Source organism: Azolla caroliniana, unplaced genomic scaffold (assembly GCF_043228905.1).
Source record: "Azolla caroliniana isolate FFs.n. ecotype wild unplaced genomic scaffold, voAzoCaro1.0.p SCAF_7, whole genome shotgun sequence".
NCBI lineage: Eukaryota > Viridiplantae > Streptophyta > Polypodiopsida > Salviniales > Salviniaceae > Azolla > Azolla caroliniana.
This window is the reverse complement of record NW_028230442.1, coordinates 7,018,859-7,036,407: the sequence shown is the minus strand read 5'-3', so window position 1 is coordinate 7,036,407 and position 17,549 is coordinate 7,018,859. Positions and strand designations below refer to the sequence as shown.

At 36.7% G+C, this 17,549-nt stretch overlaps 2 protein-coding genes across 2 annotated transcripts; one reads left to right on the top strand and one right to left on the bottom strand.

Annotated features, from left to right (window-relative positions):
• Positions 1-348: 348 nt before the first annotated feature.
• Positions 349-10,515, top strand: LOC147861746 (cullin-1-like). Its single transcript, XM_087321958.1, has 19 exons — positions 349-739; positions 1,086-1,185; positions 1,265-1,450; positions 1,539-1,586; positions 1,677-1,880; positions 1,973-2,050; positions 2,435-2,524; positions 2,605-2,685; positions 3,101-3,163; positions 3,257-3,292; positions 8,068-8,154; positions 8,232-8,381; positions 8,456-8,511; positions 8,582-8,702; positions 9,022-9,183; positions 9,259-9,402; positions 9,488-9,706; positions 9,788-9,955; positions 10,043-10,515. Exons 1-19 carry the CDS (start codon positions 606-608, stop codon positions 10,142-10,144), a joined length of 2,229 nt encoding a protein of 742 aa, XP_087178084.1. The 5' UTR covers positions 349-605; the 3' UTR covers positions 10,145-10,515.
• A 1,730-nt stretch (positions 10,516-12,245) lies between these two features.
• Positions 12,246-14,111, bottom strand: LOC147861745 (uncharacterized). Its single transcript, XM_087322432.1, has 4 exons — positions 13,911-14,111; positions 13,109-13,224; positions 12,681-12,727; positions 12,246-12,484 (listed from the first exon to the last, which is right to left on the bottom strand). The coding sequence occupies exons 1-4, from the start codon at positions 14,109-14,111 to the stop codon at positions 12,246-12,248; spliced, it is 603 nt and encodes a 200-aa protein (XP_087178558.1).
• Between the last annotated feature and the right edge of the window lie 3,438 nt (positions 14,112-17,549).

The window sequence follows — 17,549 nt, the reverse complement described above, 5'->3', positions numbered from 1 at the left end:
CGAATCTAGGGGGCCAGAAAGCAAGTAAATTGTCACTAGAGGAAATCCCCACACAACACACACACACACACACACACACACACACACACACACACTCTATGGTGATACATATACATATTTAAATAGAAACAAAACAAAGAAAAATGAATAATAATAAAAAAACATTTTTTGTAATTTACAAAATAGGGCTTGGAGGAGAAAGAGAGAGAAAAGAAAGAGAAAGAGAAGGAGAAGAAGAAGAAGAAGAAGAAGAAGAAGAAGAGGAGGAGGAGAAAAGGTACATACTTTCTTCTTCTTCTTCTTTCCCCCTTCCTTTCTGCTCCCCCCTGCAGAGATCGCCATCGCTCATCTCCTCCTTTCCTTTCCTTTCCTTTCCTTTCCTTTCTTCTTCTCCTGTACAAAATCTCCATCTTCGCCGAAACTCTTTTCTTCTGCATCGAACCGTCGTCTCTCAATCCCCCCCTCCCATTCCTGTCTTTCTTCATCTTTTCCTAACTTTTTCTGCTTCATTTTCTCCCCTTTCTTCCTCTTCCTCTTCTTCTCTTTCTCTTTCTCTCTCTCTCTCAAGAAATTGGTTCGTTTCCCCCTCTCTCTTCTACACAGCCATGGCTGAACGGCGTGTAATAGAGCTCGAGCAAGGATGGGATTTTATGAGGAAAGGCATCAGCAAACTTATAACCCTTCTCGAAGGCCTACCCGAGCAGCAATTCAACCCTGAGGAATACATGATGCTGTACACGTAAGCTCTCTTTTTTCCTTTGATTCGTTCTCTTCAAAATCATTCGCTTTTATGTTCGATTTCAAGACTGCTTTTCTGGAACCCGATCTTCTTTGCATTCTGGCCTCTTCTTCTCTTTGTTTCCTTTTTTGTTATCAACAGTACTTCTTATTTTGTGTGATTTCGTGTTCGAAATGGTAGTTTGTTTTTTTATGTCTCTGATGATGTTCTCTCAGCCTGATCTTCTATCTCATTCTGGTATTTTTCATGTGTCTCATGATGCTACTTTTTCCCAGTATGTGGTTGTTTTGTCTTCGTATTCTGATGACGATTTCTCTAAACCTGACCTTTGTCATTCTGGTCTCAGTACCATCTACAACATGTGCACGCAGAAACCCCCTCAAGACTATTCACAACAACTCTACGACAGATACAAAGAATCATTCGAGGAGTATATAAATGCAATGGTACTCAAATTCTATCCTACTGACTTCCCCCTCTATATTATATGTTGTATATTGACTATGAAGACCTCTTCATCCACAGGTTTTGCCTGCAATAAAGGGAAAACATGATGAATTTATGTTGAGGGAGCTAGTAAAACGATGGGATAACCACAAGGTGATGGTTAGATGGCTATCCAGATTCTTTAACTATCTGGATAGGTATTTCATTGCCAGACGGTCTCTACCTGGCTTGTGTGATGTCGGATTGATCTGCTTCCGTGACCTGGTAAGCATTGCAGAAAATTTGAAAACATGCTCAGTTAGATCTCCATATCAGGGAACTTACTGGGAGTTGCAATTATTTCTATTTTCAGGTCTACCAACAGATGAAGCACAATGTGAAAGAAGCAGTTATTGTGCTGGTAAAGTTTTTTTGGTTTTTTATGAGTAAACTGTCTTCAAAGTATCTTTGCTACGAAAATGATTCCTGTATTTTTCACGAACACATGTAGATTGACAAAGAAAGAGAAGGAGAGCAAATTGATAGAGCTTTGCTCAAGAATGTATTAGGTATCTTTGTGGAGATAGGCATGGGTGGAATGGAGGCTTATGACAATGACTTTGAAACATCAATGCTTGAAGATACTGCTGGATATTATCGGCGGAAGGCTGCCTCATGGATAGAAGAGGATTCATGTCCGGACTACATGCTAAAGGTTATATTGTTTCAAATAAACTTGGTCTTGCGAAATCTAATTTTCTTTGGAAAAGTTCACCAACTTACACTAGCCTAACTTTTGAGCTTCAGGCTGAGGAATGTTTGAAGCGAGAAAAAGAAAGAGTAGGGCATTATTTACATGCAAGCAGTGAACCAAAACTGTTGGAGGTTAGCAGACATTTCCATGATCACAAAGCAAAAACAATAACTTAACAAAATATGAAGTGATATGCATAGTTTCAGGACTTGAAAGCAATAGGAAATAACTGAAAGGCATTTTATATATTTATTTAGGCTACTATATCCTCATCTTCTGAATTCATGCATATTTCTCAACATCTTTGCTGAACTGTCCTCCATCTATGTACATGTTGATGAAATTTTCCTACGAGAGTGGTTTCCTTACCTAATGATAATTGTTATCCCTTCGACATCAACATCTGCTGATGGTCATCAGATATTTAGTGCAGGATTGAGGGTGGAGAAAATTGCATGTAATACTAATGCATCCTTTTTTATTTTTTGCTATCTTCTTTGAAACGCCCCGTTCAGAAAGTTCAACATGAGTTGCTTACCCAATATGAGCAACAGCTATTGGAAAAGGAGCATTCAGGATGCCATGCATTGCTGAGAGATGATAAGGTTAGGTTCTGGAATATGCTCATGGTTCATACTATATCAATGAATAAAATGGGATATCTGTTGATCGTGTTGAGTCTCAGGTGGAGGATCTGTCAAGGATGTATCGGTTATTTTGTAAAATAACGAAAGGTCTCGATCCCATTGCAAACATTTTCAAGAAGGTACTCCGTTTCTATTTAGCTGGAGTGGTGTGTTTCCTTGTGTGTACATTGTTGCTATAAGATGTTCCTCCCAATTTCTTAAACTTTATAACTTCAGTAGCTTATCTTTGTTAACCCTGAATTTTAAGCTGTCAGTTGCTCAAACATGTTTTCCCCTTGCGTCTAGTATTTCAATTGCTAAAGCAAGTTATGTTGCACTTTTTTGGCCCCTCTTTACTTTGATTTGAGATTGTAACTTTCAAAAACTTATTGATATTTTCATTTCTTTTCCCAATTTTCATCTGTCCTGTTGTTCTCTTTTTTCTTAGCATTAAATTTTATACAGAATAACATTGCTTTTGTTTCAGAGCTAATTATATACCCAAATTCCTCTAGATTTGTGAAAGTAAATATTTTGTGATTGTGTGTATTTCAGCATATCACCGATGAAGGAAGGACATTAGTAAAGCAAGCAGAAGATACAGCAAGCAATAAAAAGGTTAACTATAGAGCAACCATAGTGTCTTCTATTGTTAATATTTGGTGTTTAGATTGTATGATTTGACTAAAATTCGTGTTTGCCCTCATCTAGGCTGAGAAGAAGGATGTTGTTACAGGATTAGACCAGGTATATGTGCTTACATCTTTCAATATTTGATTGCTGTTTTCTTTTGATTTTGACCAAAAAACCAATTTATTAAGTAAAGTAATGATTGGTTGGACATGTAATAACTTGGATATCATTGATTCACATATTTAGTTACTTTCGTTTTTCGGTGATTGCAACTTTTCAAGATTTCCTGTGAGATGACACTTGTCATAAGGATAGAACTTCTTTGGTTGCTCTCTTCTCAAAATATCTGTACAAGAAAAAATCTATTATTAAAATGGTTTCTTACGTTATAAAGTACAATAATGCAATTAATAAGGCTGTATTTGAAAATTGATATAATTATATCCCTATCCACAGCATGCTGCATGTGACCCATTAAATAGTGAATTTTTAGAGATAAGCTGTAATGTAAGCATGAAAATAAGGAAATAGATAAGAAAATAAAGAGACATAGAGAGAAAGCAGGATGCTGATCCACCCAACCATCCCCGACAAAGCAATAGAGATGGACCCAATCCTTGAATGGTATCCCACACGACCGCTATGGGATTCTTGTCGTACATGGTACTGGCGCGTGCTCGCCACGAGAGTTTATTCACCACAAGATCATGGTCTCGACGCAATCGAATGAGGTTAGCTAGGCCTCATATTTAGTAGCCAGACCCAAGGCCCCTAGGCAAGTTCATGCTTGGCCCTGAAGGGTTGTCTCAATCCCTAGGATTAAAAGTAATCCTCCCTACAATATATCTAACTTGGGAATCTCACATGTGCTGAAAACCAGAATCCCTCATCTCTTTTTATCTTATATACTTTTATATTTACGTAGTATTATTTACTTATTTTTTTAATTTGTTGTTCTCAAAGACGAGACAACACTTAAGATGTAATCTCTTGTTTGGTCTTATAGGCCATTTTGGCCTCTTAAAAGATGTTAAATATCCAGTATTTGTGTTGTTAAATATAGCCAGTGCCGATCTTGTTAAATATAGCCGATACCTGTATGGGTTGTGTTGACATAATATATATCCAGTATTTGTGTTGTTAAATATAGCCAATGCCAATCTTGTTAAATATAGCGGATACCTGTATGGGTTGCATCAGAATCTTTTAGATCCAAAATTCTTATTAGGAGGAACTTAGGGCTAATGAAGTGCTATTGTGTATAATAAAAAATGTGATATGAACTGAGTGCAAGGAAAATGCTTTCAAACTTTAGTGTCTGCCACCAAATTTGGTAGCCGCCTTTGTTGCAATAATAATTGAATGGTGGAAAAATGCAACATGTCAAACATTGAACTTAATGCCTATGTTTGTCAGCATGTAATGTAAAAGATCACTTTTGATTCGATATCACTTTTGTTCCTTTGGTTAGTGTTAAGGTAGCCTATACATGCTAGTATGTACCTAGAAGGCTATATGTGTATGCGGTTTTTCTATCATTATTGTCCATAGAATTTCTGTCATGGTAGAATCCATTAGAAGTTTGGACTCATGTCTATGTTTGTCAACTTGTAATGTTGAATGCAATGTTCCTATGGTAGTATGAAGCTGGCCTATACAAGCTAGTTAATGCCATATAAATATGTCTGTGTGAAGCTTATGCATCTATCAGTTTTTTCTAACAGTCTTGTCCATAGGATTTTTCTCATCTCTGAATCTGTCAAACATTCTACTCAGGACTACGTTTGGCAGCCTGTAACAAAAAACATCATGTATGCAATTTTATGCATATTTTCTTCTCAAGCTGATCAATTCATTCTAGTAGGCAAGGCACTATGGTGTGTATCAAAGTGAAGTATATATGGTTAATAAAACTTTCTAACATTCTTGTCCATAGACTTTCTGTCATCTCCGAATCCTGTGACTGTTCAGACTAAAGATACCGTTTGTTTGCAATTTGAAGATATACTCAGCCTTTCTCAAGCAGAGTCATTTCTGAAACGTGTTTTAGTTTTGAGATAGGAAATGTGAAGCCCTCCTGGACGTAGACTAATTGTGTAGGAGTGATGCCCATGAACTCTAGCATGTAACATGAAACATTGTCTTCGATGCAACTTCATCTGGTTAACGTTGAGCTGGTTACCTGTAAGGCTATATGTGCGTGTCTCAGTGTAAAGGTTATGTGCATTAGAACTTGCTAACATTCTTGTCTATATACTTTTTTACCATCGCTGAATCCTGTGACTCACGAAGGACACTCTTTTGTTTGAATTTTAAGGAACCTCAGCTTTTCTCGAGCAGTGTCATTTGTGAAACGTGTTCTAGTGAATTGATAGAAATTATAAACACTGCAGGGTAATAGCCTAATTGTTTAGGGGTGATGCCTATGAACATGAGCTACAGGATTTGACTCCAAAAAGGACTATGATTGGATTCCCATCCACAATGGTTAATAGTGCTAACACTTTTATGTTAACTTGTAGATGGGTATGCGTGGAGTCTCAGCAACATAGCACCCATTTATTCATTGAACATATCAATATTGTTTTAGTACCCATAAGGTGTTCAAATTGGTGGTATGACACAGTTTGCGTGTACAATTCTAACATGAGTTGTGGAGAGAGAGCCTAAGCATATCTCAGGTTGTGGTAATCTCTTTGTTGTGTCTGCCCAAGCTACCTAAAAAGGAGCTCAATGTTTGGAAAGGGATCCATCCACCAATGTGGTTGATTGGAACTTGTACATATCTAGGACAATAGATTTTTCTTAGAGGACACAATATCATCATTCATGGTGGATTAACATAACTAGACACAATAGAAAGAGAGTAAGATGTGCAGAATGCACACATGCTGTTTCATTAGAAAAACAGAGAGCTGCAATTTAAGAGAATACGTTAAAGGAGATATTGATGTATGGAATGGAAAAGGACTTAGAGTGGTGGACTACAAACTGCAAGCGATTTGGCTTCTTGTATTGGTTTGTCCACACTTGGATCTTCTAATCTAGAGGAATATGTAGGATTTGCGTTAGGCTAAACTCAAACCCTCCCCACAGGTGAGGCATATATGGTTATGGTCTTCCTTATCACATTACAGTTGTGAACTACAAACTGGAAGATCCTTTGGCTCCTCATATTGGTCTTGTACATACTTGGATCTTCTAATCTCAGGGAATATGTAGGATTTATGCCAGTCAAACTCGGACATCCCTTGAGGTGAACCATATATGTTTATGGTTGTCCATATGACTTCATTTCTCATTGACTTGAGTACACAAAAAGGAAGTTTCAATGCTGTACCCAAATGGTGGGAGTGCATCCAAATTCATGCTATGTTTTGGAACCAATTATTCCCATGTGGATTCCAGCAATTGCGTTCACCTTCCTCTGGTATGTGCCAAGCCTGGGTATACAAATCATCTTGAAAAAGCATCTCTTAACTATCGGGGGTGCTCCCAACTTAGCTACAGCTATCTCATTTAGTACTGATATGAGGCGTCTCATCATGTAAGCAATCATCATAACTAATGATTTTTCAACATTTCTCCAATCTTCTGCATTGTGGGGATATGGTTCCCATATTGGTGTTCGATAACAGTGTGTGGATGTGAATAATGTGTTCAACACCCATACTTGGTGGAGGGTTTTCATGAAAGCAGACATAAGCTGGTTATTTCAAGTGTCCTCAAAGCTGCATAGCCTATGGAGAGTCTGGCTGCCCACAGCATGACTTCCAATGTACATATGATTGAGTGTACTCTGGTGGTTGTCCACTAAATAGGAACCGATGATCCAGTCTAATCCTTCATGCCTGTATTGTGTTAGCATAATCTTGCTCTTAGCAAGGTTTGTAGAGAGACGTCTTTCTTCACAAAATGTATGTAGAGTATCTAGACGTTTTTGTTGGCCCTATGGGGAGGTCAAGATCAAGACAATCTTGCCTGCTCAAAGAAATATGGGTGCAAGTAGTCTGGTAAGCTGGGCCACCCAATCTATATCTATGTAATCTGGAATTTCGTGGATGTAAAGTGCAAAGAGAGTTGGTGATAATGGGCTTCCTTTTTTGCCCCAATGGTGCTGGACACCTTTGATTCTCCTCTTAGGGGATCTGGATATTTTTTTACACCTATGCATAGTTTGTGTAAATCTCCCACAATCATCCACAGTTGTTGAATTGAGTTTAGCTTGTTTCTCTGTGTCAAATTAGCAGTATTCACTCTTTACATGACAAAAGTACTTGTAACATCAATTTGGTGGTCTAGGGTAGTCCCCCCCCCCCCTTCCTCCCTTCCTCTTCCCCCCTATAACCTGTTTGCCCTTGTAATCAATTTTGGCCTCTTAAAAGGCACTAATATATCTTTCTTTCTTTCTGCCCATTCAATAAACTCAGACTGTAAATTTAATGGAGAAAAAGTTGGCCAATTAAAATGTTACAAGCCAGAATACTATAACTAGATTAGTGTGAGGATCTGCCAAGCTACCACTCATGACCCCCATTCCAGTTGTTGATGCCTCCTGAACCATCCAATCTTCTCTGCTTCAATACATATAATATATACTGCTATATATTCATATTATTATATATGTTATTTCTGTTTATGTAAGATTTCCAGCTGGGTTTGTCATCTCTGTTGGTAACTAGAGTATGAAGCCATTTAAAATGATGCTTTTGTTGCCAATTTCCTGTTGGCTTTGCATATGCCTAATTAACACTCCAAACTAATTGCAGGAAAATAAATTATATTTTGGATGCATGTGTGTATATGCATTATATCTATATCATGTCTGGTTGGATTCTCATAATTGATTGATTCTATGCTCAATTCACCTGCGGAATTTTCTGTTTCAGGCATTTGTACGGAATGTGATTGAATTGCATGATAAATATCTGCAATATGTGAGTGAATGCTTTGTACATCATTCCCTCTTTCACAAGGTGATTCTCTTCAGAACTTTTCCACCATCTTTATATGTTCAAATGCGTCATTTCCTAACCATACTTGTAATTTTCAGGCTCTAAAGGAAGCTTTTGAAGTCTTTTGTAACAAAGGTGTTGCTGGAAGCAGCAGCGCTGAGCTATTGGCAACTTTCTGTGATAATTTACTCAAGAAAAGTGGAAGTGAGAAGCTGAGTGACGAGGCTATTGAAGAGACACTTGAGAAGGTATTGTTTTTTCACATTATGCAAAAATAACATGGTTATCATGAATTCAAGCTCATAGTTTCTTCATTGAACAGGTTGTTAAGCTTCTTGCATACATCAGTGATAAGGATCTGTTTGCGGAATTCTACAGGTAGGCAGTTTGCCACCAGAATACAGTGTGATAAATAAGTTTATTAGTCCTCAAGGTTTCATGTTTGCAGGAAGAAGCTTGCCCGCAGACTTCTATTTGACAAGAGTGCAAATGATGACCATGAACGGAGTATCCTCACAAAGCTGAAGCAACAGTGTGGAGGTCAATTTACCTCCAAAATGGAGGGTATGGTGCGTATACGTTTTCCTATGAAAGTCAGGACACGTTTAAAAGATATGAGTTCAAATGTCAATATGATGTTACATGCATAGCAGTGTAATGCAATCTTTGTATTTGCAGTTTACGATGAATTAATGTAAAGGTAGAGTGTCAAGAGAGAGAAATTAATATAACTCACAAAAAAAGTCCAATTTGCTGGGCTAATTCTACAAGAACATCTGGCTACCTATAAAAAGATATATTTTTTTTCAAACTATTTTTCTCAAACAGTAGATCCCTTCATTCTTTAGAGAGATAGTGCTAATGAATTGTGAATGCTCTGCCTTTCAGGTGACTGATTTGACTTTGGCCAGAGAAAATCAGAGCTCATTTGAGAACTACCTGTCTGAACATTCTCAGTCGCATCCTGGCATTGATTTGACTGTTACTGTTCTAACAACTGGCTTTTGGCCTAGTTACAAATCGTCAGATCTGGCTTTGCCTGCAGAGATGGTATGGGTGTTAACCTTGATGTTATAGAAACATGGGAGCTATTATCCGGTTATTGAAAATTAACCAAGTCTGCAGGTTAAATGTGTGGAGACATTCAAAGAGTTCTATCAGACGAAGACAAAGCATCGTAAACTCACATGGGTCTACTCATTGGGGACGTGCAACGTAATTGGCAAGTTTGAGCAAAAGCCTATAGAGCTTATTGTTACCACATATCAGGTGGTGTATTTTATCCTGTTATGCTGCATCAAGGACTGATAGTTTTCTTCTTTGCAATGGAAATTCATCTGGCATTCTTCTACAGGCTGCAGTATTGCTTCTGTTCAATTCTGCTGATAAGTTGAGCTATTCAGATATCAAGAACGAGTTAAACCTAACCGATGAGGATATCACTAGGCTGCTTCATTCCTTAGCTTGTAACAGATACAAAATCCTGATCAAAGATCCAAGCTCAAAGTCAGTTGGGCAAACTGACTCTTTTGAGTTCAATGCTCAATTTTTTGATAGATTGAGAAAAATCAAGGTAAGATTTTTTTGCTGACTAGGCTGTGTTTTTTCTTCCACGCAACTAAATTAAGGTGATCTTACTTCATACCTTGTGAAGATTCCCCTTCCCCCTATGGATGAGAAAAAGAAAGTCATCGAAGATGTGGAGAAAGACAGGCGTCATGCAATTGATGCATCTATTGTAAGAATAATGAAGAGTAGAAAAGTGTTACCACATCAACAACTAATGCTAGAATGTGTGGAACAACTTGGGAGGATGTTCAAGGTAACAAACAATTCTTGTCTTCAATGAAGTATTCCACAGCACATAAATTGAATGATCTGACATACAAATTTTTATTTAATTTTGTAGCCTGATTTCAAGATTATCAAGAAGAGGATTGAAGACTTGATTGGAAGGGAATACTTGGAGAGAGACTCTGAGAACCCTAATGTTTTCAGATATTTGGCGTAATGCTATGTAAGTTGATTAATCAAGAAAGACGGTTCATCCACCTCCTCATGGGTGTAATATGTAAAGATGATTGTAGAAAATTATGAGAGGTGAGGCCATTTTTGTTGTAAAGGAATTAAAAGTTTCTCTTGAAATGGCGAGGAGAGATTTGATTGATTAGATCACAACAGGATGAATGACCATATAACTGTTACCCTGTTGTGTGTGGGGGGAGGGGGGCATATAATTGTTTTTTGCTTATAGTGGTTGGTTGCTTTCTTGAGATGACAAGTGGAAGGATTTTCACGCAAATTTCTCCACTATTTTCAATCATGTAAGCACTTTTCTCAAATTTCAGTTTTGAGAGCCTGGTGAATGAAATTTTACATGCATATCCGGTGGTGACCATTGTTTCACAACCTCAACTGGTCAGTTGTATTGCATTATTCAAGTACATTTTCCTTCATTAGATTCGGGGATCTATTCTGACCTATGTGGTATACATACATTCCCTTCTATGTCATCAAGCACAATCTATTTCTCAAATTTTGTTAAAGAGCATCATTGTGAGAACATAAGTATGTTGGAAATTCCCCTTTAAAAATTCGTTTGTACAATTCTGGCCTTGTACTCGATGATTGCAGATCAATAAGTGCTTCAGAGTAAAAACTCATTTAATGAGCTAGTCTTTGTATGAAAAAATTGCATTTGTTACATTGTATTAATGATTGTAAAGCACATGTATTTGTATGGATAGAATCAAATGAAATCATGAACGCCATGTCTCTAGAGAAGATGATTATGGAAATGAAGTTATAAATATGTATTTACTCTGTGCTTCCATGTCCTTTTAGAACATGTGTGCTATTTTTTTGCTGACTGTGTGACTGAAATCAATGTGTTTTTTAATGAAATGGTCAGGTTATAGAACGAGGGATTTATAATGGCAGTCAGGACATGCACTGAATTCTCCTTGTGCCCTTCAACTTTGTGTTTGAAGTACTATCCAATGATGTGTGGGGCATTTGTAACATCTGTAAGGTTTAAATATTGATATCAAAAGTTGAGTAGTTAAAATGGCTTTTGGTACAATTCTCAGCATTGAGTTAACTTTGTGCATGGTTTAGGGTAATTAAGACCTTCTGGAAAATCTTTAATGTGGCGAGAAATGATCTTAGCTGTCCCCACATTACGAAATCCTATTTTTACCTTGAGTTTCCAATGCCTTCTATGTTCAATGCAATTTTGGTTGGATTGAAAAGTATTTCTAGAGCTAATTGACCACATCCTTGCATTTAGTTGGAAGTACCGATATTGTTTAATGTGAGAACATTACAGACCGTTGTGTTGCTAGCCCAGAGCTGCTTATCATATACAGCTTAAATCTTCTCTTTAGAGTGAGAGTGTTCTATAAGTATAATGTAATACAAGGTGGTATTGTTCTTCCTTGCGTCAATGAAGAAGGAAAAAGGGTGTCCATTTCATACGCAACTTGGATATGATATAGAACATGATGCATGATGCAAATTGGATCATTTGCACATTTCATATGCATCATGCATACTTCTATTTTGTTAGGAAAGCTATGAATGATTATGTCACTATACTTGTTTCGTACAGCTAGAATTAATATATGAAGAGATCATTTAGATGACGTTTGATATCCTTTGAGATGTGTAGCAAGTTTCCTAGTCTGAGTTTGTGTTTTGGATTATATGAATTTGAGTATATATCCACTAACAAAGAATAACCAAATTCTATTTCAACTCATGTATTATGACGTCATCTCCCTTTTGTCTTATATAATCTTGATATTTGTTGACATAAAGGAACCATTTGGGTTGTAGTGACCACCATCATTTGTTTTTTTTTTTGCAAAAGTTTCGAAATTTTGGGGTGTTTTTAACGAAAGGTTCAATTTATTTCAATGTTTAGATGTTAAGGATTCGGTAGAAACATTTCCATTATTTTCTTTAATGTGAATCCAAGATTTCTCTACACAAAGCATCCCTTCAATGTAAATAACTTATCATGGTAAGTAGGTGTAATTAAACTCTTCATGAACAAAGATAGGTTTTTCCACACACACAAAGAGATATATGTAAATACTTAATTATTTATTTCACTCTAATTGCTTTTTCTCTTGACTACCACTATCCTCAAGTGCAGCCATCTCAGCACGGATTTGATCCTCAATCACAGAAACACTGAAAGACTTAAGTTCATTGTATGGGGCTCCTTCGGATAGTAAGTATTGAAATACCTCTTCACCTTCCACACCTCTTGACTTGGCAAGGTATAAAGGTGTTAGCCCATACTTATCTTCTTTATTCATATTTGCACCATATTGGATGAGTAAGCCTGAGAATTACACACATTAAGGAGTAGATACATGGAATGGTAGCACACATTCATAAAAAGAACCTTCCTATTTTGCTTTTAGCCTTTGTTATTCCTTTGGAGGTGTTGCACTAGAGTTTAACATGTCTTAGCGTGACAAGTTCTTTAAATAAAATAAACATTGAGAACAAGAAAACTCTCTTTTATTCAAGGATACGGACAATTGGTAAGCTTCCTGTTCTAGCAGCCCAATGTATTGCACACCTGACCATATATTGGATTAACATGTTTTTGTAGAATTCCCCAGCACCCCCCCTCCCCCAATAAAATAAAATAAAATAAAACAAATTAGGAGCAAACTTCGAAATACCCTAGGTTTTCATTATTTCGCCAAATGTCCTTGGTCAACCCTAGTTTGGATCAATTTGAAGTGCTATAAGATCAACTCACACCCTTCCCTCTTAATTATGTGGTTACTCCATCCCATTTTCCTCTTCATTCGGGGTTGATCCAAGGACATTTGGAGAAACAACAAAAAGTTAGGGGCATTAAAGGAAGAGGAAACATTCACCTATGTATATGAGAGTTTTCCCTCATGTACTAACCTCGGAGACGTGTAATGAAGATGCAAATTAAATAACATACCTGCCCGTGTGTGAATCTGTTGTATTAATGTTAGCATTTAGCCTAATAATGGATTCACAAATATGAAAATGCCCACAATCAGCAGCCCAAATTAGTGCGGTTCTTCCATATCGATCCTAAACAAATCCAAATGTCAATCTCCAATGTTATTTAATAAAGATGTATTATGGATTTTTTAAGTTTACCAAAATTTGCATGCCATTAGGATGGAACACCACCTCAAAGAACATTTGAGCATATATTCTTGCATGAAGTATGCAACAAAAGTATCCACTTCGTAAAAAAGTTGGATATATCTCAACTATGGAATGTAAATCCTAAAACACATACTCACGCACATTCTCTCAATCATAGATTGCATTTAGTCTCATGTGGATATTAGATAGATATATATCTAGTTCTTCATATTCACATTTAAATCCCTTAAACCTTAAACCCTAAATGTAAATACTCCATCTTACTAATTTTTTAATCTAATTTGTTGTGATGAAATATGCTCGCATCCCCCTAGTTGTGAGTGCATTGACCTTTACATACATTTGGAGTGGGGTGATTATGAAAAGTCATAGCTATCTTGCCATTATAGTTTATTGATCACTTTACAATTTAGGTAGGCTTGTTATGTTTTTCATGGATTAGATGTGTGCACTGTGTTCCACCATATAGTTAAACATAATGTGAACGAGGTAAGTTATGTGGGTTAAGTTGTTTTCTTCCCTATCGAGAACAATGTTTTTTTGTTGTTGTTGATTTAATTCTTATGATTTGAGAGAGGACATTTCGTGTGGAATCATGATGATACCTTGGCTTCAATATCGAAGTTCTTTTCCTTTGCATAACTCATGACTGCCTTGTGGTCACCTCGCTCACAAGCATCAAATATGTTTCGTATTTGTGCCTTTGTCCCTTTCACATCATATATAGCGAAATGACGACTCGATGGTCCTCCAGTATGGTTACTCTTTATTTCATCACCCTTAGGAGATGTAGTGGATTTGCTCATTTTCGTTTCTCTTTATGAAAGAGATCCTAGAACCAGTCCCGACTAACCCGTGTGTGTCTTCTCTTCTCTTCTCTTCTCTTCCTCGTGAACTTGTCCCCCTTCTTCAGGTTCGAAGTAAGACCAAATATGTTTGTTTTAACACCAGAAAAAGACATGATGTGATGTAATGATGGAATCCTTAGGCAAAAGATGGAAAACACTTAGTTTTGTATATGCCAATGATGTTAAGATTATGTATTCAAATCTCTCTATAATGTCCCATGCTCATGTCATTTGAGATCATCATCCATCACTCACCCAAGTGAGTTTAGGTTCCCCAAATCATTATTTCCTGGAATACTCCAAGTTTCGATTAATTCCCAGAATGCCCCTTGTTCAAACAAACCTCATAGGAGAGAGAAGAGATGATATTTTTGCCTATATAAAAGAATAGCACGAGTAAATTGAGGAATCAAGGGGGTGGATGAATTGACCACAGAATTTATCCAAATCCTGCATAGATCAAATGGGATCTTATTGTTTTCAATCGTCCTCAGTGCATTATTGATTCAATAGATAGATATGAATTGGGGTCTTCAAACTCTTGCAATCAACAAATTTGGGGCTAACATGGCAACAGCAGGCAGACAGACAGAAAATGGGCAAAAAATATAACGTGGAAAAGAAAACAAAGCGAAGAATCATAATCAAAGAAAAGATAAAAGTCATGAACGACCCAACTCTTGAAACCATTAGAAGCAGAAATCAACCTTACCTGCAAATCAAAATGTAACTTTTATTTAACTGTAGAAATGGAATGGAAGGATTTCTGAAAGGAAAGACAGAAAGGAAAAGGAAAAGGAAAAGGAAAAGGGAAGGGAAGAGGGGATCGTCTTCACCAAACGGTAGTACTCTTCAAAATGTGTCAAAAATATCCTTCTAATATCTAGGCGTATACGTATTTTGTGTACATACGTATCCGTATGTATGTATGTATGTATCATGTATGTATATGTGTATGTATGTACCAATCCTTCTTTTTCTTACTCTTTTTTTCTTTATTTGTTTTCCATCCCAACTCCCGTTCTTTTGTCTTGTCAAAAAGACTCTGCACACACTTGTGGATCTCCTTTTCACGGTATTCTTTGTCAACGTGCAGGGCTGGCACTTTCTGCTTTGCTCTCATCCGGAAATGCCAAGAATCGAATGCCTTCATTATCTAAAATCGCATGTTACGTTGTTGGTTTAAAGTTATAGATCATTGACCAATTTAACATTGAACTAAATCATGTGTGATACATTATGTCATTAGCCTTGCATGGAATAGTTAGTGATGCATTACTTAATTAACGTTCAATGCCATATTATTTAATCAATGGTAAGCAATGACATGTTGCCTTGATGGAAGCATTGGTTTTGATGTTAATCAACAAGTGCATTAGTGCAACATCAAGACCATGGAACAATGAGTAGAACCTTGGCAGTTAGTGGCCCTACTGTGGGACAATTAAGAATTATAATTCACACATTGCATTATATTGAAGGTTTAGATGTCAAGTTAAACGTAGTTGCCTAGATGCCATCAACGTACCAAAATGTGTGAATAGTCACTATCCACAGAATTTCCACCTATTTTTGTTTAATCGAAGAAGAAAAAGGGAGCGAGAATTCACCATGTAAGGTATGTGTATTATTTTGTCGTTGTCAACACATGATCCTAATCAATTCATGTTTATCTTCTAGCATTTCAACCATGATAGCAACAACAAAAAGTATGGTACGTGTCAACCACGATAAAGCACATAACCTTTATCATGTGATGCAATGGGCAACCTTTTGAATTTTGATATACCACCTTATCATATTGACACAAAATAACCCAAGTTGTTCACGGAATTTTCCCTCACTCGTGTCATCTCATCATTATGCTTGTTTGTCCTAGTGTATTTAAGCCAATATTTACATGTTTGTTCATTTGAAGATTTTGAGACATTACTTTGCAAAGCACGCGTGTAGATAATTGACTTGAACTATTGTCGCAATGTGTGTCCCCTACCTTGTCAATAGTTTTGCTAAATATCTATCACATAACTCATAGATATTGTTTGTATGTAATTCTAATAGGTGAGGAGAACAAATGAAAAAGGGTATCTAGCTTGGCCCCACATCTAGGACACATCCTATTTGGGGGGACAGTATTGGGGCATAAAATTTATTTGAACCTATAACTCCATTGGTAGTGGACCAATTAGTATTCCAAATCTTGTCAAGTGCCTTGGTGTAAAAGGGTGGGGATGGGATTTCCCGAGCCTCCTCTCAATACACAACTTGTTAGGCATTCAAGGCAAGGACCTTCTAACATGAATATAGGATAGATTAACTTCCTCTAGCTAAATTCTAGTTCTAATAGGCGGCACATTTTGGTTTCTTGATGTAGGCATTCTCATTCCACAGATCTCCCCAAGTTGATAGATCTTTACGCTTGAGTTTGTCTCCTCCATTGTTGTTCAATGTAATTCAAAAAAGTAAGCTTGGAAGCTTGTCTTCTCCCTCCTTTGTTGAACATCTGAGTTCAATAAAGTAGGACATATCGTCTTTGAGATAAAGCAACACTCTAAATGTACTCCGGCAGAATGTATACAACCTATATAGATTCTAGGCTTTCATTTACACTTGACAAGACTTGACCATTTGGGAACAATTTCATACTTGTTAGAATTTACCACAATTTTTACTTCAACATAATAAATATACAACCTGCGTACATTCTAGGCTTTCACATGTGCTTGACAAGACTCGACTATATTAGGGAACGGTGTCATACTTGTTTGCAATTACCACAATATTTTGGAAATTGTTACTACAATATGTAGAATCTATTGAGTTGAATGTTGTAGAAAATCTACGTCATAGCAATACCAATCTCTTTTCTCCAATGTTGAAATACTTCCAAACAATATAAGAAATAGACCAAAGATGTGTGAAGAATGTGATTTAGGAGCAAGCACTATTCTACCATCCATGCTTGTTTTTTGGCTTCACCATTCAACTATCACCTTAAATTTACCAATGATCTAAGCTCATCTTAGTTTTTTGGTGCCATTGTAGCCCAAAGGTATCCTTAGAATTCTGACAATGATTCTTTCCATCCTTATCTACAAAAACGCAAAGGGCATTCAAGCAAACATTTCATTCAAACAAACTATCCTTGGGCATTCCCAAAAATTCCTATGATATCTCTCATTGCTCTTTACCAATCAATATGTGCCATTAGCAAATAGCTATCGCTAACATGTGTAGAAAGAATGTTTTGATATTGTTGAATGTTTCATTTGTTCAAGAATTGTCAACTTGGGATTATATGTAGCATAGAAAATAATTTTATGATTAAAGTTGGTGTCACAAGGTCATTAGGCTCTACATATATTTAGGTCACTCTTTATGCTCATTCAAGTTGGG

Bases quoted from the DNA above. Each gene is read 5' to 3' on its own strand.
- LOC147861746 (XM_087321958.1), top strand. From the start codon at position 606: ATGGCTGAACGGCGTGTAATAGAGCTCGAGCAAGGATGGGATTTTATG. The intron at 1,881-1,972 runs GTTATATTGTTT...TTTGAGCTTCAG, and splicing joins GTCCGGACTACATGCTAAAG to GCTGAGGAATGTTTGAAGCG. The intron at 9,184-9,258 runs GTATGGGTGTTA...CCAAGTCTGCAG, and splicing joins TGGCTTTGCCTGCAGAGATG to GTTAAATGTGTGGAGACATT.
- LOC147861745 (XM_087322432.1), bottom strand. From the start codon at position 14,111: ATGAGCAAATCCACTACATCTCCTAAGGGTGATGAAATAAAGAGTAAC. The intron at 12,728-13,108 runs GTATGTTATTTA...ATATATGGTCAG, and splicing joins ACAGATTCACACACGGGCAG to GTGTGCAATACATTGGGCTG. The intron at 12,485-12,680 runs GTATCCTTGAAT...TGTAATTCTCAG, and splicing joins AGGAAGCTTACCAATTGTCC to GCTTACTCATCCAATATGGT.